The sequence below is a fragment of the Oncorhynchus nerka genome, linkage group LG7 (genome assembly GCF_034236695.1).
Source record: "Oncorhynchus nerka isolate Pitt River linkage group LG7, Oner_Uvic_2.0, whole genome shotgun sequence".
Taxonomy (NCBI): Eukaryota; Metazoa; Chordata; class Actinopteri; order Salmoniformes; family Salmonidae; genus Oncorhynchus; species Oncorhynchus nerka.
Genome location: NC_088402.1, coordinates 77,698,249 through 77,723,897, shown reverse-complemented (window position 1 = coordinate 77,723,897; position 25,649 = coordinate 77,698,249). Strand labels below are relative to the sequence as shown.

Below are 25,649 nucleotides of genomic sequence, written 5' to 3'. Positions count from 1 at the left end.
CAACACTCAGTATATCGGGCAAATAGAAATGAACTTTCCTATGATGTGCTCATCTTGAGATAAGCACTGTGAATTAACGATATAGTGTGATGGTGAAATGCAACTGACTGATGCTAATTCAGCGTGTCAAAGTTTTTCTTGTGTTTCTCTTAATCTTATATCTGTTTGTCTGAATATGAACTGAAAAGAAAGAACAGGTCTATCAGAATAACTTTACCTTCAGGTCTTTTAAAAACTTTGGGTGTTGATCGCCTTGGTTTCTTCTCTTGTACGTTTTCTTGTACTGAATGGTCTTCTGTAACTCATTCTTGAGAACTGGAGGGGATGACACATCATGTCCATCATCCATCATACCTGATCACTGAAGCAAATACTCTCTACTTTAAATCACTATTTTCTCCTTTCTGCTGCTGGATCAAGCCAAGTGGCTGATCTGCACTCATGTCAACTATTCAACACAATTCTTCAGCCAAAAAGTAATCATAAATGTCTATACATGAAGCTGATATTAGGCCTACATGTCTTCACACTTTACATTTAATTGCGCCATCAAACCGGTCATCTCTTTGAACTAGCTAGATCATCCTATCTTAGATAATATTATTCATAGGTAAATAAAAAATACAGTCACTATAATTAGATCTCAGCACTGTAAAGAGCAACACCTGTTTTTTACAGAGACATTATTGGACAGGATTGGAAACGTGGTAGACTCACCGTCCACTTCAGCAGTAAGGCCTTTAATGGAAGCTGATCAGAAACACAGAGAGAAATACCTAACTGTTTTACCTAAACTGCTCCAATTGAAACATAAAGTACAGGTTTTCGGGGCTTTGACCAAAATCTTGATTACTTACCCCCAGGGACAGTTTCGAATTCCGTCAACTCTTGTGGAAAAGTGGCCAAGCCGGGTTCGTGCAACATGATCTGCTCCACAAGGGCATGCAGCAAGGTGAACTTCCTGTCTATCCCACGGAGCTGGGAGATCTGTGGGGTTCATGAGGGACATTCGAAGGTGGCGTGCAACACGCTCTCCATTATAAAAACAGTTAACGATAAATCAAATATTAATTTTATTGGTCACATGCAGATGTTTTTGCGAGTGTAGTGAAATGCTTATGCTTCAGGTTCTGACAGTGCAGTAATATCTAACAAGTAATCTAACAACTCAACAACAACTCCCTAATACACACAAATCTAAGTAAAGGGATTGAATAAGAATATATACATATAAATATATGGATGAGTGATGACCGAGCGGCAATAGGCAAGATGCAATAGATGGTATAAAAATACAGTATATACACATATGGGATGAGTAATGAAAGATATGTAAACATTATTAAAGTGGCCAATGAATTCAAGTCTGTATGTAGGCAGCAGCCTCTCTGTGTTAGTGACGGTTGTTTCCACTAGCGGAACCCCTCGCCAACAGCCAATGAAATTGCAGGGCACCAAATACTATTCAACAGAAATCTCATTAATCAAATTTCTCAAACATACAAGTATTAGACACCATTTTAAATATAAAATTATCGTTAATCCAGCCAGACTGTCTGATTTCAAAAGTGCTTTACAGCGAAAGCTTCACAAACGATTATGTTAGGTCACCACCAAGTCACAGAAAAACCCAGCCATTTTTCCAGCCAAAGAGAGGAGTCACAAAAAGCACAAATAGAGATCAAATAATTAATCACTAACCTTTGATGATCTTCATCAGATGACACTCATAGGACTTCATGTTACACAATACATGTATGTTTTGATCGATAAAGTGCATATTTATATCCAAAAATCAAATTTTACATTGGTGTGTTATGTTCAGTAGTTAAAAAACATGTTGTGATTTTGCAGTGAGCCACATTAATTCACAGAAATACTCATTATAAATGTTGATGAAAATCGAAGTGTTATGCATGGAACTTTAGATTCACTTCTCCTTAATTAATGCAACTGCTGTGTCAGTTTTCAAAAAAACTTTACGGAAAATAATCTGAGTATGGCGCTCAGAGCCCAAACCAGCCAAAAGAAATATCCGCCATGTTGCGCAGTCAACATTAGTCAGAAATAGCATTATAAATATTCCCTTACCTTTGATGATCTTCATCAGAATGCACTCCCAGGAATCGCAGTTCCACAATAAATGTTTGTTTTGTAAGAGAATGTCCATCATTTATGTCTAAATAGCTTCTTTTGTTAGCGTGTTGTGTAAACAAATCCAAACGCGTGTTCAGGTCCAGCCGAACGTCGGAAGAAAAGTTCAAAAAGTTATATTACAGGTCGTAGAAACTTGTCAAACTAAGTATAGAATTCATCTTAACCTCTTGCCTCTACTTGGGACGCTTGCGTCCCAACTAGAGCTCTGGAAATGCAAATGCGCTACGCTAAATGCTAATAGTATTAGTTAAAACTCAAAAGTTCATTAAAATACACATGCAGGGTATCAAATTAAAGCTACACTCGTTGTGAATCCAGGCAACAAGTCAGATTTTTAAAATGCTTTTCGGCGACAGCATGAGAAGCTATTATCTGATAGCATGCACCAATACACTACAACACAAAAGCACAGCAGGGGACGTAAACAAAATAATTAGCATTTCGGCGTTACACAAACCGCACAATAAAATAGAAAACAGTCATTACCTTTCACCATCTTCTTTGTTGGCACTCCTAGATGTCCCATAAACACTATTGGGTCTTTATTTCGATTAAATCGGGCCATATAAAGCCAAGATATCGTTATATGTAGACTGTGTGATAAACGAAAAAAACAGCGATTTCACAACGTAACGTCATTTTTTAAAATTCAAAAAGTAGACGATAAACTTTCACAAAACACTTCGAAATACGTTTGTAATGCTACTTTAGGTATTAGTAAACGTTAATAAGCGATAAAAATCATCCATAGGCGATGTAAAAATCATTAGCTGTCGTCTTGGAAAAAATTTCACGAGAGAGCTCTTCCGGAATGATCTGGGCGGAGACCGGAGGTAAGTGGTGCCCCTGTTTCGGTTCAACCAAGAATCAAAGAGGATTCAATTCACAAGACTCTAGACAACATGGGGATGCTGTGGGAGTTGAATGCTCGGTCTTATCTAATTCGGCTCACTGTTAACAATTGCTGGAAGTGGCGCAAGGTATTTATTTCCATTTTCTGTGATCAGGTTTTCCTGCGCTTTCCGATGTAACGCACGTTATGTAATAGCCACAGTCGTGATTTAACCAGTTTTAAAAACGTCCGAGGGTTTCCTATCCACACATTCTAACCATATGAACGTACTATATTCCTGGCATGAGTAGCAGGGCGCGATGAGTTGCAGGGCGCGATTTTTAACAAAATGTTCAAAAAAGTAGAGGGTAGGAGCAACTAGTTAAGGATGTTTTTATCATACATTTTCAATAATGTTCCAACCGGAGAATTCCATTTTCTGTAGAAAAGCAATGGAACCAGAGCTACCTCTCATGTGAAATGCGCGGATCAGAGACTCACCAGCAGCAAGAGCGACATTATTGATGTATACAGAGAAGAGACTCGGCCCAAGAATTGAACCCTGTGGCACCCCCATAGAGACTGCCAGAGGCCCGGACAACAGGCCCTCTGATTTGACACACTGAACACTTGTCTGAGAAGTAGTTGTTGAACCAGGCGAGGCAATCATTTGAGAAACCAAGGCTGTTGAGTCTGCCAATGAGTATGTGGTGATTGACAAGAGTCAAAAGCCTTGGCCAGGTGAATTAATACGGCTGCACAGTATTGTTTCTTATTGATGGCAGTTAAGATATTGTTTAGGACGATATCCTGGGTCGGCAGGGTAGCCTAGTGGTTAGCACGTTGGACTAGTAACCAAAAGGTTGCAAGTTAACATCCCTGACCTGACAAGGTTCAAATCTGTCATTCTGCCCCTGAACAGGGAATTAACCCACCCTAGGATGTCATTGAAAATAAGAATTTGTTGTTAACTGACTTGCACAGTTATATAAAATTTTAAAAAATTGAAGGACCTTGAGCGTGGCTGAGGTGCACCCATAACCAGCTCTGAAACCAGATTGCATAGCGGAGGAGATACGGTGGGATTCTAAATGGTCGGTGATATGTTTGTTAACTTGGCTTTCGAAGACCTTAGAAAGGCAGGGTAGGATAGATATCGGTCTGTAGCAGTTTGGGTCAAGAGTGTCCACCCCTTTGAAGAGGGGGATGACCGCAGCTGCTTTCCAATCTTTGGGAATCTCAGACGATACGAAATAGAGGTTGAACAGGCTAGTAATAGGGGTTGCAACAAATTCGGCAAATCATTTTAGAAAGAAAGGGTCCAGATCGTCTAGCCCGGCTGATTTGTGGGGGTCCAGATTTTTCAGCTCTTTCAGAACATCAGACGACTGGATTTGGGAGAAGGGGAAATGGGGAAGGCTTGGGGGGTGCAGTGCTGTTGACCGGGGTAGGGGTAGCCAGATGGAAAGCATGGTCAGCCATAGAAAACTGCTTCTTGAAATTGTCAATTATAGTGGATTTATCGGTGGTGACAGTGGGCAGCTGGGAGGAGTTGCTCTTGTTTTCCATGGACTTTACAATGTCAAATAACTTTTTTGAGTTTGTGTTTGCAGGAAACAAATCTCTGCTTGAAAAAGCTAGTCTTGGCTTTTCTAACTGCCTGTGTATATTGGTTTCTAACTTCCCTGAAAAGTTGCATATCACGGGGGCTGTTCGATGCTAATGTAGAACGCCACAGGATGTTTTTGTGTTGGTTAAGGGTAATCAGGTCTGGAGAGAACCAAGGGCTATATCTGTTCCTGGTTCTACATTTCTTGAATGGGACATGCTTATTTAAGATGGTGAGGAAGGCATTTTTATAGACTAACCAGGCATCCTCTACTGACGGGATGAGGTCAATATCCTTCCAGGATACCCGGGCCAGGTTGATTAGAAAAGGCCTGCTGTTTCAGGGAGCGTTTGATAGTGATGAGTGGAGGTCGTTTGACCGCTGACCCATTACGGATGCAGGCAATAAGGCAGTGATCGCTGAGATCTTGGTTGAAAACAGCAGAGGTGTATTTAGAGGGCAAGTTGGGTAGGATGATATCTATGAGGTTGCCCGTGTTTACGGCTTTGGGGTTGTACCTGGTATTTTCATTGATAATTTGTGTAAGATTGAGGGCATCAAGCTTAGATTGTAGGATGGCCGGGGTGTTAAGGATGTCACAGTTTAAGTCACCTAGCAGCACGAGCTCTGAAGATAGATGGGGGGCAATCAGTTCACATATGGTATCCAGAGCACAGCAGGGGCAGAGGGTGGTCTATAGCAGGCGGCAACGCTGAGAGACTTGTTTTTAGAGAGGTGGATTTTTAAAAGTAGAAGTTCTAATTGTTTGGGTACAGACCTGGATAGTAGGACAGAACTCTGCAGGCTATCTCTGCAGTTGATTGCAACACCGCCCCCTTTGGCCATTCTATCTTGTCTGAAAATGGTGTAGTTAGAGATGGAGATTTCAGAGTTATTGGTGGTCTTCCTAAGCCAGGATTCAGACACGGCTAAGACATCCGGGTTGGCAGAGTGTGCTAAAGCAGTGAATAAAACAAACTTAGGGATGAGGCTTCTAATGTTAACATGCATGAAACCAAGGTTTTTACGGTTACAGAAGTCATCAAAAGAGAGCACCTGGGGAATAGGAGTGGAGCTAGGCACTGCAGGGCCTGGATTCACCTCTACATCGCCAGAGGAACAGAGGAGGAGTAGGATAAGAGTACGGCTAAAAGCTATGAGAATTGGACGTCTAGGACATCTGGAACAGAGAGTAAAAGGAGCAGGTTTCTGGGGGCGATAAAATAGATTCAAGGTATAGTGTACAGACAACGGTATGATATGATGTGAATACAGTGGAGGTAAACCTAGGCATTGAGTGATGATGAAAGAGATATTGTCTCTAGAAACATAATTGAAACCAGGTGATGTCATCGCATGTGTGGGTGGTGGAACTGAAGGGTTGGATAAGGTATAATGAGCAGGGCTAGAGGCTCTACAGTGAAATAAGCCAAAAAACATTAATCAGAACAGCAATGGACAAGGCATATTGACATTAAGGAGAGGCATGCTCAGCCGAGCGATCATAAGTGTCCAGTGAGTAGTGAGGTTGGTTGGGGTCACGGCGATTCAGACAGCTAGCCGAGCCATGGGTAGCAAGCTAGCAGAAGATGGAGGTCTGTTTTTAGCCACCCCGTGCGTTTCCGTCGGTAGATTAGTGGGGTTCCGTGTGGTAGAGGGGACCAATCCAATTGTTAAAACAGTTATAGTGGCCCAAGAAGATTGTTCGACAGACAGATAGCAGCCAATATGCTCAAGACAGCTAATGATTAGCGGGCCGCAGTTAGCAGATGGGCGTTCAGGTTACGTCGCGATGGAGGGGCCAGTTGAATAACTCCCTCGGGCAAATAACGTCGGTATTCCAGTCGTGAAGGCATGATGGGGCTCCGTATCGGCAGTAAAACGGGGTCCGGATAGGTGATTGTAGCCCAGGAGTGGCTGACGGAACTCTTCAGCTGGCTAGCTCCGGGATAATTGGTGTTTGCTCCGAAATCGACGTTAGCCAATAGTCACTCGGATAGCAGCTAGTTAGCTGCAAGATCCAGGTGTAAATGTCCAAAACTTGCGGTAGAAATCCGGGGATATGGAGAGAAAATAGGTCCGGTATGCTCTTGTCTGAGTCGCATTGTACAAAACTGGCGATAGCTTTCCGAGCTAAAGGATAGCTGATGACCGCTAGCCGTGGTTAGCTGAATACTAACCTTAGCTAGTGAGCTGGCTAACTTCTTTTGTGGATTTCGGATACGAGGTGAATAATACTTTTGGAAAAAAACAGATCCGCACCACATTTTGGTGAGGCTGGTTGCAGGAGAGTGTTTTGAAGTTGAGTTTTTAGAAAAAATATATAAAAAGATATGCGAAGAAAAATATAAAAATATATAAAATATACATACACGGGACAAGACGAGGACAAAGGACATCTGACTGCTACGACATCTTGGAACAAGGAGAGTAGAGAGTCCAGTGAAGTTCCTTGAGGACCATCATGGATCGGCAAGAGTGGGGATATATACGGCTGTGACATTAACCGACGATAATTCTCTTGGGAGATAATATGGTCGGCATTTGATTGTGAGGAATTCTAGGTCAGGTGAACAAAAGGACTTGAGTTCCTGTATGTTGTTATGATTACACCATGAGTCGTTAATCATGAAGCATACACCCCCGCCCTTCTTCTTCCTAGGGTGATGTTTATTTCTGTCGGCGTGACGCATAAGGAATCCCGGTGGCTGTACCGACTCCGACAACAACAGAGTATATTACAATCTCTGATGTCTCTCTGGAAAGCAACCTTTGCCCTAATTTCATCAACCTTGTTATCTAGAGACTGGACATTGGCGAGTAATATACTCAGAAGCGGTGGGTGGTGTGCACGACTCTGAAGTCTGACCAGAAGGTCAGAAGGTCTTCTGCGGCAAGGTTGTTTTGGGTCGGCCTCTGGAATCAGATTAAATGCCCTGGGTGGTGGTGCAAACAAAAGATCCGCTTCAGGAAAGTCATATTCCTGGTCGTAATGTTGGTAAGTTGACGACGCTCTGATATCCAATAGTTCTTCCCAGCTGTATGTAATAACACTTAAGATTTTCTGGGCCAACAATGTAAGAAATAATACATACAAAAACAAAATACTGAATAGTTTTCTAAGGACTAGAAGCGAGGCAACCCTGTCTTTCGGCACCATCTTGCTACCAAGTCATACTGTGCTGTTTCGGTCTACACAGAGATCTTCACCAGAAAAAGAAATAGGAGAGATCAGCTGTGCTGGTTCACCTGCAGCAGTCCTATGTCACAGAGTCCTGGCTGAGCCACATAACTACTGTTCCTACCAGGCCTTGAGATGCACAGCAGAGCAAAAGAATGCACACATTTTTGTGCGCTGCGTGTACAAATACAAGTGCCTTGCCCCAAGGCTACTCAAACAATAGGATCTCAATGTACAGTTTCTGTTAACTTAAACACTAAAAATTGAATTTCTCTTTGTGTTAATATTGAGGCACGTTGCTTTGTATTATTGGATGCATGTATCAACAATCCACAAGGTTTTCCTTGACTCTTCCATTTTTGCATTAACTTGACGAGGTCAACTGATTGTTCAAGGTATTGCTAATGCTTTTGTTACTCAGATATGGCTGTGTGTTTGTTATCAATTTGATTTGAAAACAAATCAAAACAAAAATCATCACATCATAACAAAAACATTACATCATAAAAGCTTCCATATTACATGCAGAGTCATTATGACCTTTACTAGAGCCGTAATACGTTGTGTCCTTACTTAGACAGTGGGGAGCTTTTTGTGTGAATAAAACAATACTTGAGGAGTGTTAAGTGTCCTGAAAATGAATGAAAATAAATCAATAAAAATGCATCCATATTCAACCTATTTATATAAAATGTTAATGATCTTTCTAAAATTCAAGCCTTGCTGCATCACAGTGGCTTATGCCTTCTGTCTTAATTGAAATGCAAAGGGGACATCTCTCTCTCTCTAATCCTGTGATGGGATTTATTCCATAGTCTTTTTTAGGTTACGTTGTTTACCAATTTGAGGTCCAGGGCACTTCCCTGAGGACCAGTCTAGAAGAGATGCACGCATCATCAACTTGAAGATTAACAACAACAACCTCTACGGCTTTCTCTTACCTTACAGTTACTGTATCAACTTCCAGGTCCAGCCATTTATTTCTAAACACAGAGTCCCCTCACAGTGCAAACAATTTAGCCCTCTCTGTTTCACCTTCAAACCTTCTATGTGAGGCTTTGGGAGTAAGAGACTCCAGTCTTATTAGATAGAGAGGAAGCATTTTAAATCTGGGGCAAAGTGCCATTAAATCTTCCCATCAGGGGACCAGTACAGCACAGCAGCGTCTCAGGCGGCAATCTATAGAAACTGCCAAGGAGTCGTCTACTATGCTGACCTATTCTAATAGTTCAGAGAGATCTAAAATGATCCCAGATAAATGTATAAAAAAAGCATGTATCTAATAAACAAGGAGTCTAATCCAAAACAAGGCTAATCTAAGACTACCAATATTGAGATTTAAAGAAAAGGACCAGTAAGGTGAAAGAAGTTGCGGCTGCCTTTGCCCACTGTGAATTGTAGGGTACCTCACAGTAGACTTGTCCAATGTCCACCAGCCCAGCATCTGTGCCATGGCAAGAGGTTCCATTTGATTTGTGAAGCCAGGCGGTGATACATTACCTGCGTGTCAGAGTTAGACACACTAGGGGTAATGACCCAACCTGAGTTGGACTCAGCTGACCAGGCAGAGGATGGATAGGAGGAGAAATTGAAAGGAGCGAGAAGGAGGAGGGAGATCCGTCTGTGTATATCAATGAGAAGTTTTATTAGCCTAGTGCTGGACACTCCACCAAAGGTCAGGTGACAGCAGAGGAGAGGAGCACCTACTTTAGTTAAGGAGGAGAGGCGGAATCCCTTGGCCTTTCCCTTCCCTGCGTTCTCATTGAGGTAATTGCCGATGGCCAGCAGGTACTCCAGCACGGAGACAAACGACCTGGAGCTGTACAACTGCGTGCACATCCTGATCTTCTGGTTAATCAGCTGAAAGACAAAGATAGTGGTTCAGGAGAAGTCATTTCACTAATCCAACTTCATACTCACTCTTTTTGTCTGAATCAGACTCTTTTGTTTTGTCTGATTCATGAGCTTGTGAGAGTTGAGTAAACCCAGGCGAAATCATTTTTGGTTTTCAAGTAAATTTGCAGTCAGACTAGAGACGTGACAAAATTTCAATAGCACACATTTATTTTGGATGACAGGCTTGTATTTTGAAGTAAACAAGTAGATTGACTTGTTCTACATTGCAAAAGTAATTATATTTTCATCATATGCATTTCATTGTGGTTTTCAGATTATATTATTTGTTATCATTCATACTACACAGTTTTTAACCATCCTATCACAAGCAATTGTGTCTTATATATCTAAGAAACATGGTGCACACTGCACGATATTCATAGAATGTATTAAAAAAATGGGACAGGTATTAGATTTTGTTTGCAATCTCTCTCAACAACACAGAATTTCCAGGTCTGCTAGTAAAGTAAGGAGGAAGGTGAGGATGGGATGTAGTGGGGAGACAGAGCAGCCCTCTGGAAAAACAAATCCACTTAGCAAAGGTGCGTGTCTGATACAACATCCAACCATATGCTCAAGTTTACAGAGTAACTTCCCATAGCACACTAGCGTGACCTCATCAAGCCTTATTAACAGAGCAGAATGCAAATACAAAGAATGCAAATCAGGTTTTGAAGAGGGCAACCTCTCATTGCAGCCTGGTCTCATAGACTAGACATAACATAGTAAATGTAAATCTGGGAACTCTAATTAGTATATGTTACATATGGTATGTTTACAAACGACAGACGGTTACTTAAAACCTCTACAGGATCGGTGGGTCCCCCATGGGACGGTTGAGCTAATGCGATTAACAAGAAAAGTAACAAGAACATTTCCCAGGGCATAGACATATCTGATATTGGCAGAAAGCTTAAATTCGTGTTAATCTAACTGCACTGTCCAATTGAATTGATTGTGCAAAGAATAGGTCTGACATACAAATACAAACTGCTGGGCTCATGACAGCAACAAGAATATTAATTGTCACCCTATGCTGCAAAATTGAGAATAATAGTTTCTTGCATAGCAGAAGATCGGAGTAAGATCTTATCAGATACAAATATCCTATTTGGATTTAGAGGTACAGACCATGTACCATAGTAATAGAAGTCAAACCGACTGTGTGACTAACCAAAACTCCAACAACAAATAAATGCAAGGCACAGGCAGGTGTTACTATCTCACATAATTATCTTTAGGATAATCCTGCAATATACAGTACACACACAGAATGCAGTACACACACCATTCCATAATCACGTAATAATCCATAATCAACACTGTGCTACTGTCTATGAATTTCAACTACATTTTGGAAAGTATTTTTAGATGGTAGAGGGGTGAAAAGGGTTTTCATACAATATGTGTAAACAACATTTGGATTTTACAAATTGCTATTTAATATATTAAGGTGTGAGGTGGAACATTTATTTGTTGAATTAAGGCGATAGAAAACTATTTGCATTTCACAAATGTAGAAGGTTATGTAAAAGTGCATCTCATGCCATTCTTTCATGAGTGGAATTTAACTATCCAGCGACAAATGAATGGAACAAAAATACTTCAGTTTCGCACCTTAACTTAACCTCTTCCCTCTACCCTCTACTTTTTTGAACATTCTGTTAAAAATCGCGCAACATTTCAGCGCCCTGCTACTCATGCCAGGAATATAGTATATGCATTTGCTTAGTCTGTGTGGATAGAAAACACTCAGACGTTTATAAAACTGGTTAAATCACTGCTGTGGCTTTACCAGAACGGCATTTACATCGAAAAGCACAGGAAAAACTGATCACTGAAAATGGAAAAATATATCCATGCGCTACTTGAACCCATTGATAAAGGTGAACCACAATTAATTGACTGAGGTTGCAGTACCTACAGCTTCCACACGGTGTCTAGAGTCTTGTCATTTGCCTTTGAGTTTTTTCTTGGTCAAACACATGCAAGGCACCGTATTTCTTCAGGTCTAGGACTGGATATTTTGGTTGAGTTTCTAGCCGGACATTTTTCCAGACGGACAGCTAATGATTTTAACATCGCCTCCTGATGAATTTTATCGCTTATTAACGTTTACTAATACCTAAAGTTGCATTACAAAAGTATTTCGAAGTGTTTTGTGAAAGTTTATCGTCGACTTTTTGAATTTTAAAAAATGACGTTACGTTTTGAAACAATGTTTTTTTTTGTTTATCACACAGTCTACATATTACATTTACATTTAAGTCATTTAGCAGACGCTCTTATCCAGAGCGACTTACAAATTGGTGCATTCACCTTATGACATCCAGTGGAACAGTAGTGCATCTAAATCTTTTAAGGGGGGGGGGAGGTGAGAGGGATTACTTCATCCTATCCTAGGTATTCCTTAAAGAGGTGGGGTTTCAGGTGTCTCCGGAAGGTGGTGATTGACTCCGCTGTCCTGGCGTCGTGAGGGAGTTTGTTCCACCATTGGGGGGCCAGAGCAGCGAACAGTTTTGACTGGGCTGAGCGGGAACTGTACTTCCTCAGTGGTAGGGAGGCGAGCAGGCCAGAGGTGGATGAACGCAGTGCCCTTGTTTGGGTGTAGGGCCTGATCAGAGCCTGGAGGTACTGAGGTGCCGTTCCCCTCACATCTCCGTAGGCAAGCACCATGGTCTTGTAGCGGATGCGAGCTTCAACTGGAAGCCAGTGGAGAGAGCGGAGGAGCGGGGTGACGTGAGAGAACTTGGGAAGGTTGAACACCAGACGGGCTGCGGCGTTCTGGATGAGTTGTAGGGGTTTAATGGCACAGGCAGGGAGCCCAGCCAACAGCGAGTTGCAGTAATCCAGACGGGAGATGACAAGTGCCTGGATTAGGACCTGCGCCGCTTCCTGTGTGAGGCAGGGTCGTACTCTGCGGATGTTGTAGAGCATGAACCTACAGGAACGGGCCACCGCCTTGATGTTAGTTGAGAACGACAGGGTGTTGTCCAGGATCACGCCAAGGTTCTTAGCGCTCTGGGAGGAGGACACAATGGAGTTGTCAATCGTGATGGCGAGATCATGGAACGGGCAGTCCTTCCCGGGAGGAAGAGCAGCTCCGTCTTGCAGAGGTTCAGCTTGAGGTGGTGATCCGTCATCCACACTGATATGTCTGCCAGACATGCAGAGATGCGATTCGCCACCTGGTCATCAGAAGGGGAAAGGAGAAGATTAATTGTGTGTCGTCTGCATAGCAATGATAGGAGAGACCATGTGAGGTTATGACAGAGCCAGGTGACTTGGTGTATAGCGAGAATAGGAGAGGGCCTAGAACAGAGCCCTGGGGACACCAGTGGTGAGAGCACGTGGTGTGGAGACGGATTCTCGCCACGCCACCTGGTAGGAGCGACCTGTCAGGTAGGACGCAATCAAGCGTGGGCCGCGCCGGAGATGCCCAACTCGGAGAGGGTGGAGAGGGAGGATCTGATGGTTCACAGTATCGCAGGCAGCCGATAGGTCTAGAAGGATGAGAGCAGAGGAGAGAGAGTTAGCTTTAGCAGTGCGGAGCGCCTCCGTGATACAGAGAAGAGCAGTCTCAGTTGAATGACTAGTCTTGAAACCTGACTGATTTGGATCAAGAAGGTCATTCTGAGAGAGATAGCGGGAGAGCTGGCCAAGGACGGCACGTTCAAGAGTTTTGGAGAGAAAAGAAAGAAGGGATACTGGTCTGTAGTTGTTGACATCGGAGGGATCGAGTGTAGGTTTTTTCAGAAGGGGTGCAACTCTCGCTCTCTTGAAGACGGAAGGGACGTAGCCAGCGGTCAGGGATGAGTTGATGAGCGAGGTGAGGTAAGGGAGAAGGTCTCCGGAAATGGTCTGGAGAAGAGAGGAGGGGATAGGGTCAAGCGGGCAGGTTGTTGGGCGGCCGGCCGTCACAAGACGCGAGATTTCATCTGGAGAGAGAGGGAGAAAGAGGTCAGAGCACAGGGTAGGGCAGTGTGAGCAGAACCAGCGGTGTCGTTTGACTTAGCAAACGAGGATCGGATGTCGTCGACCTTCTTTTCAAAATGGTTGACGAAGTCATCTGCAGAGAGGGGAGGAGGGGGTAGGATTCAGGAGGGAGGAGAAGGTTGCAAAGAGCTTCCTAGGGTTAGAGGCAGATGATTGGAATTTAGAGTGGTAGAAAGTGGCTTTAGCAGCAGAGAGAGAAGAGGAAAATGTAGAGAGGAGGGAGTGAAAGGATGTCAGGTCCGCAGGAGGCGAGTTTTCCTCCATTTCCGCTCGGCTGCCCGGAGCCCTGTTCTGTGAGCTCGCAATGAGTCGTCGAGCCACGGAGCGGGAGGGGAGGACCGAGCCGGCCTGGAGGATAGGGGACATAGAGAGTCAAAGGATGCAGAAAGGGAGGAGAGGAGGGTTGAGGAGGCAGAATCAGGAGATAGGTTGGAGAAGGTTTGAGCAGAGGGAAGAGATGATAGGATGGAAGAGGAGAGAGTAGCGGGGAGAGAGAGCGAAGGTTGGGACGGCGCGATACCATCCGAGTAGGGGCAGTGTGGGAAGTGTTGGATGAGAGCGAGAGGGAAAAGGATACAAGGTAGTGGTCGGAGACTTGGAGGGGAGTTGCAATGAGGTTAGTGGAAGAACAGCATCTAGTAAAGATGAGGTCGAGCGTATTTCCTGCCTTGTGAGTAGGGGGGAAGGTGAGAGGGTGAGGTCAAAAGAGGAGAGGAGTGGAAAGAAGGAGGCAGAGAGGAATGAGTCAAAGGTAGACGTGGGGAGGTTAAAGTCGCCCAGAAGTGTGAGAGGTGAGCCGTCCTCAGGAAAGGAGCTTATCAAGGCATCAAGCTCATTGATGAACTCTCCGAGGGAACCTGGAGGGCGATAAATGATAAGGATGTTAAGCTTGAAAGGGCTGGTAACTGTGACAGCATGGAATTCAAAGGAGGCGATAGACAGATGGGTAAGGGGAGAAAGAGAGAATGACCACTTGGGAGAGATGAGGATCCCGGTGCCACCACCCCGCTGACCAGAAGCTCTCGGGGTGTGCGAGAACACGTGGGCAGACGAAGAGAGAGCAGTAGGAGTAGCAGTGTTGTCTGTGGTGATCCATGTTTCCGTCAGTGCCAAGAAGTCGAGGGACTGGAGGGAGGCATAGGCTGAGATGAACTCTGCCTTGTTGGCCGCAGATCGGAAGTTCCAGAGGCTACCGGAGACCTGGAACTCCACGTGGGTCGTGCGCGCTGGGACCACCAGATTAGGGTGGCCGCGGCCACGCGGTGTGGAGCGTTTGTATGGTCTGTGCAGAGAGGAGAGAACAGGGATAGACAGACACATAGTTGACAGGCTACACAAGAGGCTACGCTAATGCAAAGGAGATTGGAATGACAAGTGGACTACACGTCTCGAGTGTTCAGAAAGTTAAGCTTACGTAGCAAGAATCTTATTGACTAAAATGATTAAAATGATACAGTACTGCTGAAGTAGGCTAGCTGGCAGAGGCTGCGTTGTTGACTATGTAGGCTAGCTGGCAGTGTCTGCGTTGTTGACACTACACTAATCAAGTCGTTCCGTTGAGTGTAATAGTTTCTACTGTGCTACTGTGCTGCTATTCGGGGCTAGCTGGCTAGCTAGCAGTGTTGATTACGTTACCTTGCGTTAAAAGAACGACAATAGCTGGCTAGCTAACCTAGGAAATCGCTCAAGACTACACAATTATCTTTGATACAAAGACGGCTATGTAGCTAGCTATGTAGCTAGCTACGATCAAACAAATCAAGCCGTTGTACTGTAATGAAATGAAATGAAAAATGTGATACTACCTGTGAAGCGAAATGCGACCGGGTTGTTGAGTGAGGAAGTTCAATTCGGTTGCAGTGTCTCCTACGTTAAGGACGACAAATAGCTGGCTAGCTAACCTCGGTAAATTAAGATAATCACTCTAGAACTACACACTCTAAACTACACAATTATCTTGGATACGAAGACAGCAAAGACAACTATGTAGCTAGCTAACACTACACTAATCAAGTCGTTCAGTTGAGTGTAATAGTTGTGCTGCTAATCGGTAGACGGTGGACTAGCTAACGGTGGACGTTAGCTAGCTGGCTAGCTGCGGGGCAGTGTAGACTGCGTTAGGACGACGAAATACGATAATTACGCAATTATCTATGATACAAAGACGGCTATGTAGCTAGCTAAGAAGAAATTGCTAAGATTAGACAAATCAAACCGTTGTACTATAATGAAATGTAATGAAATGTAATACTACCTGCGGACCGAGTGCAGATGCGACCGCTCGCTCCAACCCGGAAGTCAAGGTATATAACGATATCTAGGCTTTATATGGACCGATTTAATCGAAATAAAGACCCAATAGTGTTTATGGGACATCTAGGAGTGCCAACAAAGAAGATGGTGAAAGGTAATGAATGTTTTCTATTTTATTGTGCGGTTTGTGTAACGCCGAAATGCTAATTATTTTGTTTACGTCCCCTGCTGGTCTTTTGTGTTGTATAGTGTATTGTTTCATGCTATCAGATAATAGCTTCTCATGCTTTCGCCGAAAAGCATTTTAAAAATCTGACTTGTTGCCTGGATTCACAACGAGTGTAGCTTTAATTCGATACCCTGCATGTGTATTTTAATGAACGTTTGAGTTTTAACTAATACTATTAGCATTTAGCGTAGCGCATTTGCATTTCCAGAGCTCTAGTTGGGACGCAAGCGTCTCAAGTAGAAGCAAGAGGTTAACTCTAAGAGTTTAGGTACTTTTAAAGAGGAGAAAGCCTTTGTGTTTCTTACTTAATTTTTCAAAAGTCCATTTTATTTATGTTATAAACCATGATGAATTAAGATGACACTTTGCATTAGAGAATTGACTTATCTTCTTCTTTTTTATATTTTTGTTAGATTGAAATGCTAACCATTTTCAGCCTACATTGCAGGAACAAATTGCAACTTCTTGATGAAACACAATTCACATTAACCTCTTGAGCCTCTAGGGGCAGTATTTCATTTTTGGATTAAAAAAACGTTCCCGTTTTAAACAAGATATTTTGTCACGAAAAGATGCTCGACTATGCATATAATTGACAGCTTTGGAAAGAAAAAACTCTGACGTTTCCAAAACTGCAAAGATATTATCTGTGAGTGCCACAGAACTGATGCTACAGGCGAAACCAAGATGAAACTTCAAACAGGAAATGAGCAGAATTTTTGAGGCTCTGTTTTCCATTGTCTCCTTATATGGCTGTGAATGCGCCTGAACTAGCCTACACTTTCTGCCGTTTTCCCAAGGTGTCTGCAGCATTGTGACGTATTTGTAGGCATATCATTGGAAGATTGGCCATAAGAGACTACATTTACCAGGTGTCCGCCCGGTGTCCTTTGTCGAAATTGGTGCGTAATCTTCAGCTGCAAGCATTCTTCCATGTGATTCAGAGGAGAAAGCATACTTCCACGAACGATATATCATCGAAGAGATATGTGAAAAACACCTTGAGGATTGATTCTAAACAACGTTTGCCATGTTTCAGTCGATATTATGGAGTTAATTTTGAAAAAAGTTTGGCGTTTTGATAACTGAATTTTCGGGGGTTTTTGGTAGCCAAAAGTGATGAACAAAACGGAGCGATTTGTCGTAGACAAATAATATTTTTGGAAAAACTGAACATTTGCTATCTAACTGAGAGTCTCCTCATTGAAAACATCCGAAGTTCTTCAAAGGTAAATGATTTTATTTGAATGCTTTTCTTGTTTTTGTGAAAATGTTGCCCGCTGAATGCTACGCTAAATGCTACGCTAGCTATCAATACTGTTACACAAATGCTTGTTTTGCTATGGTTGAAAAGCATATTTTGAAAATCTGAGATGACAGTGTTGTTAACAAAAGCTTGAGAGCTAATATATTTATTTCATTTCATTTGCGATTTTCATGAATAGTTAACGTTGCGTTATGCTAATGAAATTGCGGAGATAATGGCACTCCTGGATACAGGTTTTTTTCGTAGCCAAACGTGATGAACAAAACGGAGCGATTTGTCCTAGACAAATAATCTTTTTGGAAAAACTGAACATTTGCTATCTAACTGAGAGTCTCCTCATTGAAAACATCCGAAGTTCTTCAAAGGTAAATGATTTTATTTGAATGCTTTTCTTGTTTTTGTGAAAATGTTGCCCGCTGAATGCTACGCTAAATGCTACGCTAGCTATCAATACTGTTACACAAATGCTTGTTTTGCTATGGTTGAAAAGCATATTTTGAACATCTGAGATGACAGTGTTGTTAACAAAAGGCTAAGCTTGAGAGCTAGCATATTTATTTCATTTGCGATTTTCATGAATAGTTAACGGTGCGTTATGCTAATGAGCTTGAGGCTGTATTCACGATCCCGGATCCGGGTTAACAAAGAAAATTATTGGTGATGATACCGTCTTTGAAAGGTAAACATAATATATTCCATGCAATACATTGTAATGTTAATATCTTGTGCACCCATTCAATTGTTATTAGGTTTTTCGCTTATGCTCAGGTCTAGTCTATCCTGTGTATGTGACAATACAACGTTTTTTTTCTACCAGTTGAATGCACTAGCTATCTGCATCTACAGCAGATAGCTAATGGTCACAGTGAGTTGTTAATGCAGAGAGGAGAGAATATGAGTCTAGGCAGAACACAACAGGTGTTTCTGGATGCTGAATTCTACAGAGGTTAAAATTGTCGATGTGAGTTTAAACAGGACAACAGAAAGATGACAGCAATCGGTAAGTCATTGAGATAGGACATCAGTTCAGTATGTGGATTCATGATAACAACGGAGAAATCAGATTACCTCAAGGGACAATCAAGGCAGAACAACATCGTTGTTTACGGAATTGCAGAATCTTAACGAGATCACACCTAATTCAGAATAATTCTCTAAATGTACGGCTTTTATTTTTATGTGGTTATTTCCCCAACTTCTTGTAGAGTCAGAAAATGTCAGAAGGGGAGGACAATGTGAACGGAATGATCACTGAGAAACTGAAGACGGACCACAGGAAGATTGAGATGGAACGAGCCCACAGTACTGGAAAACTCACCACTGGCCCAGGTGACAGGCCCAGTGTAACGATTTTCTTCTTCCTCCTCTGTGGAGGAGTAGAAGAGATCGGACCAATGTGTGGCGTGGTAAGTGTCCATAACGATACCTTATTTACATGAACACTAAACTACAAAATAACAACGTGAAATACCGAAACAAACTAAACAGTCCCGTGTGGAAACAAACACTGACACGTAAAATAATCACCCACCACTCAAAATTGAAACCAGGCTACCTAAGTATGGTTCTCAATCAGGGACAACGAATGACAGCTGCCTCTGATTGAGAACCATACCAGGCCAAACACAGAAATCCCAAATCATAGAAAAAGGAACACAGACAACCTACCCAACTCACGCCCTGACCATACTAAAACAAAAACATAACAACAGAACTAAGGACAGAACGTGACACCCAGGCTGATCGTGGTCAAGTTCCTGAGGTTCAAGGACAAGGGTGGCAGTTCTGGAAAGAGCCAAGAACTTTAGAGGAACATACATCTTCCTCAACGAGGACTATCTTTAAGCTGTGCGCCAGAAGAGGAAAATACTTATCCCAGCCATGAAAGCTGCCAGAGCACATGGGGACATGGCTTACATCCGCTATGGCAGGCTCATTGTCTACCCTCCCTCCCAAAAGCTTGGACAGGATGAGAGAGCCAAGCCACTTACACATATCAACTGGTTGATGGACTTCTGAATTATGCTGTTGTTTTTTTCTCGTTTGTTCTTTTCCATATTTTATCTATCTGAACAGCTACACAGGAAAGGGCTAAAATAGCCCATATTATGATATGTAGCCTTAAAAATTTGGTTAATTAAACCAATAACTTCATAGCATCAGTTAATGTTCATATATTAGCCATCTTTGAGACTCACTTAGATCATTCCTTTGATGATGCAGCAGTAGCAATAAAAGGATGTAACATCTACAGAAGAGACAGGAATGCCTATGGGGGAGGTGTTGTATATTTTTAGAGCCATATCCCTATAATGCTTAGAGAAGATCTCATGTCAAGTGTTATTGAAGTGTTGTTTTTGCAGTTTCATCTGCCTCATCGCATGCCTATTGGTTTAGGGTGTTGCTAACGGCCACCAAGTGCTAACAGTCAATATTTAGATTATGTGTGTGAAGAAGTTGATAGTGTTTGTGATGTTAATAACAGAGAGGTCTATTTTCTGGGTGACCTGAACTGGTTAGCAAATAGCTGTCCTCTTAAGAGGAATCTTCTAAATGTGACTTATGCCTGTAATATGACTCAGGTCATACCAATAGTGTTGGATCTGTGACATTGACTTGTATTGATCATATCTTCACTAATGCTGCAGAGCTCTGCTCCAAAGCAATATCAGTACCCCATTGGCTGTAGTGACCATAACATTGTGGCAATAACAAGGAAAGCCAAAGTGCCAAAGGTTAGGCCTAAAGAAAGTTATAAGAGATCATACAAAAGTATTTCTCATGACTCTTTTGTTGAAGATATAAAATATTTATGTTGCTCTGATAACAATAATGAAAGAGAAGGATTGCTATTTTGAATTTGGTCAAATTCATGTGGGGGAGGTGGAAAAACGATTATTATCCATCAATAATGATAAGCCACCAGGTATAGACAATCTTGATGGAAAACTATTGAGAATGGTAGCAGACTGCATTGGCACCCCAATTTTCGATATCCTTAACCAAAGCCTAAAAGAGTGTGTGTGTGGAAGGAAGCTAAACCAATTCCACTACCTAAAAATAGTAAAGCTCCCTTTGCTGGCTCTAACAACCACTCAATCAATTTTCTGCCTGTTCTTAGTAAACTGATGGAGAGAATTGTTTGACCAAATACAATGCTATTTTTTAGAGAACAAGTTAACAACTGACTTTCAGCAGCACTCAATTTGTACTGCACTGACTCAGAAGACAGATGATTGGTTAAACTAAATAGATAATAAGATGATAGTTGGAGGTGTATGGTTACATTTCAGTGTAGTCTTTGATGTTATTGATCAGAAGTTGTTATTGAAGAAACTCACTTGCTATGGCTTTACATCACCTGCCATCACATGGTTGGATAGTTATTTATCCAATAGAACCCAGAGTGTTCTTCAATGGAAGCTTCTATAACACTAGATATTTACTGTGCGGTGTCCCTAAGGGCAGATTTACACAAGGCTAGAATGACTTTGACACAAACATCAACTGTACTAGTTGTTCAGGCTCTATTCTTGTCCCATCTTGATTACTGTCCGGTAATATGGTCAAGTGCAGCAAAGAAAGACTTAGCAAAGCTGCAGCTGGCTCAAAACAGAGCAGAAAACCATGAAGTCCTTAACTGCAAAATAGAGAACTAACATCAACAACATGCCTGCCAGTCTTTCCTGGTTGAGGGTTGAGGAGAGATTAAGTACCTCTCTTCTAGTTTTTATGAGAAGGATTACTGTAATGAAAATTCCAGATAGTCTGCATAATCGAATAACATTCGGCTCAGACACCCATACATACCCCACAAGACATGCCACAAGGGGTCTCTTCAAAGTCTCCAAGTCCAAAATGAATTCACGGCAACGCACAGTATTATACAGAGCCATAATCACATGAAACTCCCAAGCAAACAGCAACATTACCTTTAAAAGGGGGACACACAGACACATTCTAACACACATTTTCTTTGTATTGTTTGTATATTGTTTTGCGTTGTTTGTTTATTGTTTTATTTTACATTTGTGTGCCTGTCCTTGTCTATCAGTGTATCAGTGTTTTGTTACTTGTCATGTTTTGTATTTTTTGTGGACTCTAGGAAAAGTAGCTGCTGCTTCAGAAAAAGCTAATGAGGATCAGAATAAACCAATAACATTCCATATGTCCTACCACTCAGAATGCATGTCCAAAGCATTGCTTCATACTAAGTTCAGACATATGATCTTAATTTGATTACCCTGTTACAGGGGAACTTTCCTGCAATGCAGGACATTTTACATTTGTAGTGTATTTGAAGTTTAAAAAGGCTTCTGAAGTGTGTAATTTCCACTTCGAAATGTCAAACATGATTTTGCTGCTGTAGAACACTGGCTGAAATTAAGATCCTACAGCTGTAGTATGCTAGTGTTGATATTAAGCTAATGTTCATATCAGGCCAAAGTGAACTCACCGGCTGCAGATCCTCCATGCTTATGGGCAGCTCTCTTAGAGTCAGCAGCAGGTCCAGTCTAGAGTTCAGGTAAGGAATGTTGCACATCTGTAATGGGGAGGCAGTTACATGAGTAATACACCGTCACAGAATGTAGACACAGAACCCACACACACATACCACATGCACACCACACACAAACACACACAATATCACACATTCTATTCATATGTGATTTTTCAGATTGATTTAAAAAACACTCCGTCTACTGGGATCCGCTTAAGAGACACTTTGGGGTGGCTACTAATTACTTCTTCCTAAAGACTCTCAACCCTTCCTCTCTAACAGGAGCAGCTACATCTAAGAGCTAAGATTCCCTGGTGGGTATGTTGTGGGCTGTCTTGTCTTCAGTTTGATTTAGCAGAGAAGCTGAAGGCTTGACATCTTGAAAAGATTGGCTGAGCTGCCTAGTCGACCTTTGGGTTGGTTGCTAACCTCTAATGAATCACTCTGGGTTGTCACGCAACAGTGTCTCGTTCATGCACAGGTGCATCAGGCCCCAGACACTGTCGTTCATGCACAGGTGCATTAGGCCCCAGAAGCCTAAGGGCCTTGGTCTGATCGGGATTAGTGAAAGATGTTAGGTTTGGGGTTATTTCTTGATCCTAGTAATTAATCAGCTACTACAGACAGCGTGTAGCTGAATCTTTTGTAATATACATTTTTCAAGACCCGCTTATTAACATACTGATACATATGACCTACCTAAATAAAAACATTACTTTGAAAATTGTTACAAGGGACATCCCTTTTTAGTTTATCTCAAAGGTTGAATATGGGACTCACTAAAACCCCTCTTACCCAGAGAACCTTGGAAACACTACAGGATGCATGTGAACAGGACACAAACTGTGATGCTAAGCCCTTCCACCATGAGAGGTGTTACTGCCACAATGTCTCCCAACATATCCCTATGCATGGTGTCACATCATAGTGTGAAGAACATGGCCGGCTGATCTTGCTTCTTGGCGCATCTGCCATCCCTTCTGCCCATCATCAACCACATGGGGTACTTTTACAGTGTATCTAGAGGTGGGAAGCCTCATCACCCAGTATGTGTGAAGGAGGATAAAGGTGACTAAGGATACAGCAGGACTCCATAAGGAGAAGAGGAATCATAGAGGAAGAAATGCATATTATTACCATGCAAATCATTGATGCAGAAATTACATAACATCAGCATCCTGGAAAAAACTTTAAAGATATAGCTCAACAAAATTACATATTGGTTTCCTTACTAACGTTTTAGCATTTGTGGCACAATTCCCATTCTAGTCATGGGACCGATATTAGCAATTTTCGCACATCATGTTCAAATAATCTCTAAGTGACTTAGTTTCACAATACATTTATTATACATTTGGATGATTTGAACGTGATGCATGAAAAATACTAATATCAGTCCCATGATATGAATGGGATTATTGCAACAAATGCTAAAACATTAGCATGTGGAAACAGTGCCAGGGTAACTAGACCAAAGCATGGATTGCTGTAATACATTGTCCATAGACTACTTACAGGGTAAATCAATCAATGTGTCATTATGTAATTTGGGTGACCTAACCCTTTTCAGGAATTGAAAAGTGTGGTTTATTTTGTAGATCCCTCATTAAAATTCACAAGGTGTTTTTAATTACTTTAATTGGTCATCCATTCATGAAGCATGCACAGCACATGGACGGTAAGAGCTTCTTCTAATTTATGTAAACAAAATCAAAATTGGCAAACATTAAGGTTTATCTAGGACATCTGTGATAAGTAGGTACGCTAAGGCATTACCGTAGTCTTGGAAAGCATGGCATGCTAAGATACTTACCTCCATCATGTACTGGTCCACAACATGCAGCTCTGACACAGACCCCTTGTAAGATTTATACATTTCCACATCGTCTGAGGTAGGTACAAATCTATAAAGGAAACACATTTAACATATTTAAATGTATGTCTTTGTTATGTTCTTTTTTTGTCTTTGTTAAACATAAATCACAACATAAATCCCAGTTTGTCATTTTTCATGTCATAAGAGAGTTCCCTCTTGATTGTGTCATAAGAGTCAATAAGCAATGTTAGGGTTGAGTGGATCTGCTCTGCTTTGCTGCAGATCCAAACAGTAGCTGACATCTTATCGATACGGTGTGACATTTCATTCCTCCTCAATGTCTAATAATAAGTCAGGCTAAATATAATGCCTCCCTCAGTCAGTCAGTATAGTCTGACTATAGATCAGTTGTCTACATAGACGGAATGGCACTGAGGCTTTGGTAATTCAATAAAAGGAGTCACCATTTTCAGTTACAATGCATAAATGAAGTGAAATTACAACAAACACTTTTTCACAAGACACACAATCTGGGCTTCATCCAAAATGGCACCAAGTAGTGGTAGCCAGGTAGTGCTCTATAAAGGAAATAGGTCAATGTCCCATTTAGGATCATGCAATGCCATGCCCCCTTTCTCTCTCTTACTCTGAGAGAGCCATAATGCTAGGCTGATTTCCAGTGACCCGGAGAAAGGGGAGTGATTAAAAGCCAAGTAGCTCTGATGGCTTCCGTCAGCTCCTATGAAGCAGCAGGACCGTTGATGCCAGCCACGACCATCCAGTCATTCACTTGCACTGAGTTTGAACCCAAATGGAATCTCTTTTTCTCCTATCCTCTGTCATCTGAGTGTATTTCAACTCCAAACCAGACATTCACTTTTTCATGAGTCCTGGGATGTGGCGCTGGATTAGAGCTATAGAGCTATAGCCGCATGTCATTAATATTGCAGGCCCTGTGGGGAGTGGTTTCTATCAGAGATTGTATTCCTGATGCCCACGCGATGCCACATTAAAATATATATTACGTTTTCATAGAATAAATATAATCCTCTATGAGATACATTAGATCACAGTTCTTTGATCAGGTCAGCACCTCACCGAAAGAAAGCACTGAGTAAACTGTAGAGAAGGAGGTAAGCATTTTACCCGGCTTTCAGTGTTATACCCCTGAGAGTAACTCAATAGTGTCTATCTCCTCAAATACCTCACCAATGAAAGTTTTATTAGTAGTCTGCTCTGGTAAAAGGTTCTGGCATCTGCTCTTTAGTATTAGAGCAAACGCTATAGAGACTACTGCTTGTGCCTTGTCATGTCTCATAGGTTTCATTGGGTTTATTCCTGTATGTATGATCCCTGTATGTACCCTGCACTCGTAACACTTGTTCTTACACAACCTAATGTTTTACCAACCTGCCCCCTTACTGGTCTTGTGTATGTACCATGTCAAATCTTACAAGTTATACTGCTGCCCTGCATCGGACTTGATACAATCCTGCATCAAGTCAGCATTTGTTTCCTTCTCAATGCAGGCAACTGCAGTTGTATCCAAATTCGAGATTAATCTGCAACATGAATGCAACATGTAATCCCTTCTTACCTCCTCAGGGAAGTGATCTGTTCGTCAGAGAAGCCTCCCTCACCCTCATTAACCAAGAACAGTTTGTCCTTTAGTTCTCCTGGTTGCACATGGAAACTTTTGAGGAAAATATCTGGGGGGAAAAAAAATCAGGAAAACAAGATCAACACACTCACTCAAAAACGACACATGAATGGTTTTACTCTTGACAGGGAGATACTCTTTTTCCTGTACCTGCAACTTGAAATGAAATAACTGAAGACAAAAGGTGCTTGGATTAATTATCTCTCTCGAGTGCCTTTGGGGTGCACTCATTTGTATTCTATCAAATACAAA

General features: G+C 42.0%; 1 protein-coding gene across 1 annotated transcript in view; it reads right to left on the bottom strand.

Moving 5' to 3' along the window:
• LOC115132443 (protein diaphanous homolog 1) overlaps positions 1-25,649 on the bottom strand; it is a 49,216-nt gene that overhangs the window by 4,256 nt on the left and 19,311 nt on the right. The window contains exons 9-15 of the mRNA XM_029665099.2: positions 25,335-25,446; positions 23,735-23,825; positions 21,877-21,963; positions 9,487-9,639; positions 858-987; positions 718-750; positions 218-315 (exon numbers count right to left, since the gene is read on the bottom strand). Coding sequence (XP_029520959.2) covers positions 218-315; positions 718-750; positions 858-987; positions 9,487-9,639; positions 21,877-21,963; positions 23,735-23,825; positions 25,335-25,446 — 704 coding nt within the window. The remainder of the gene's footprint in view (positions 1-217; positions 316-717; positions 751-857; positions 988-9,486; positions 9,640-21,876; positions 21,964-23,734; positions 23,826-25,334; positions 25,447-25,649) is intronic.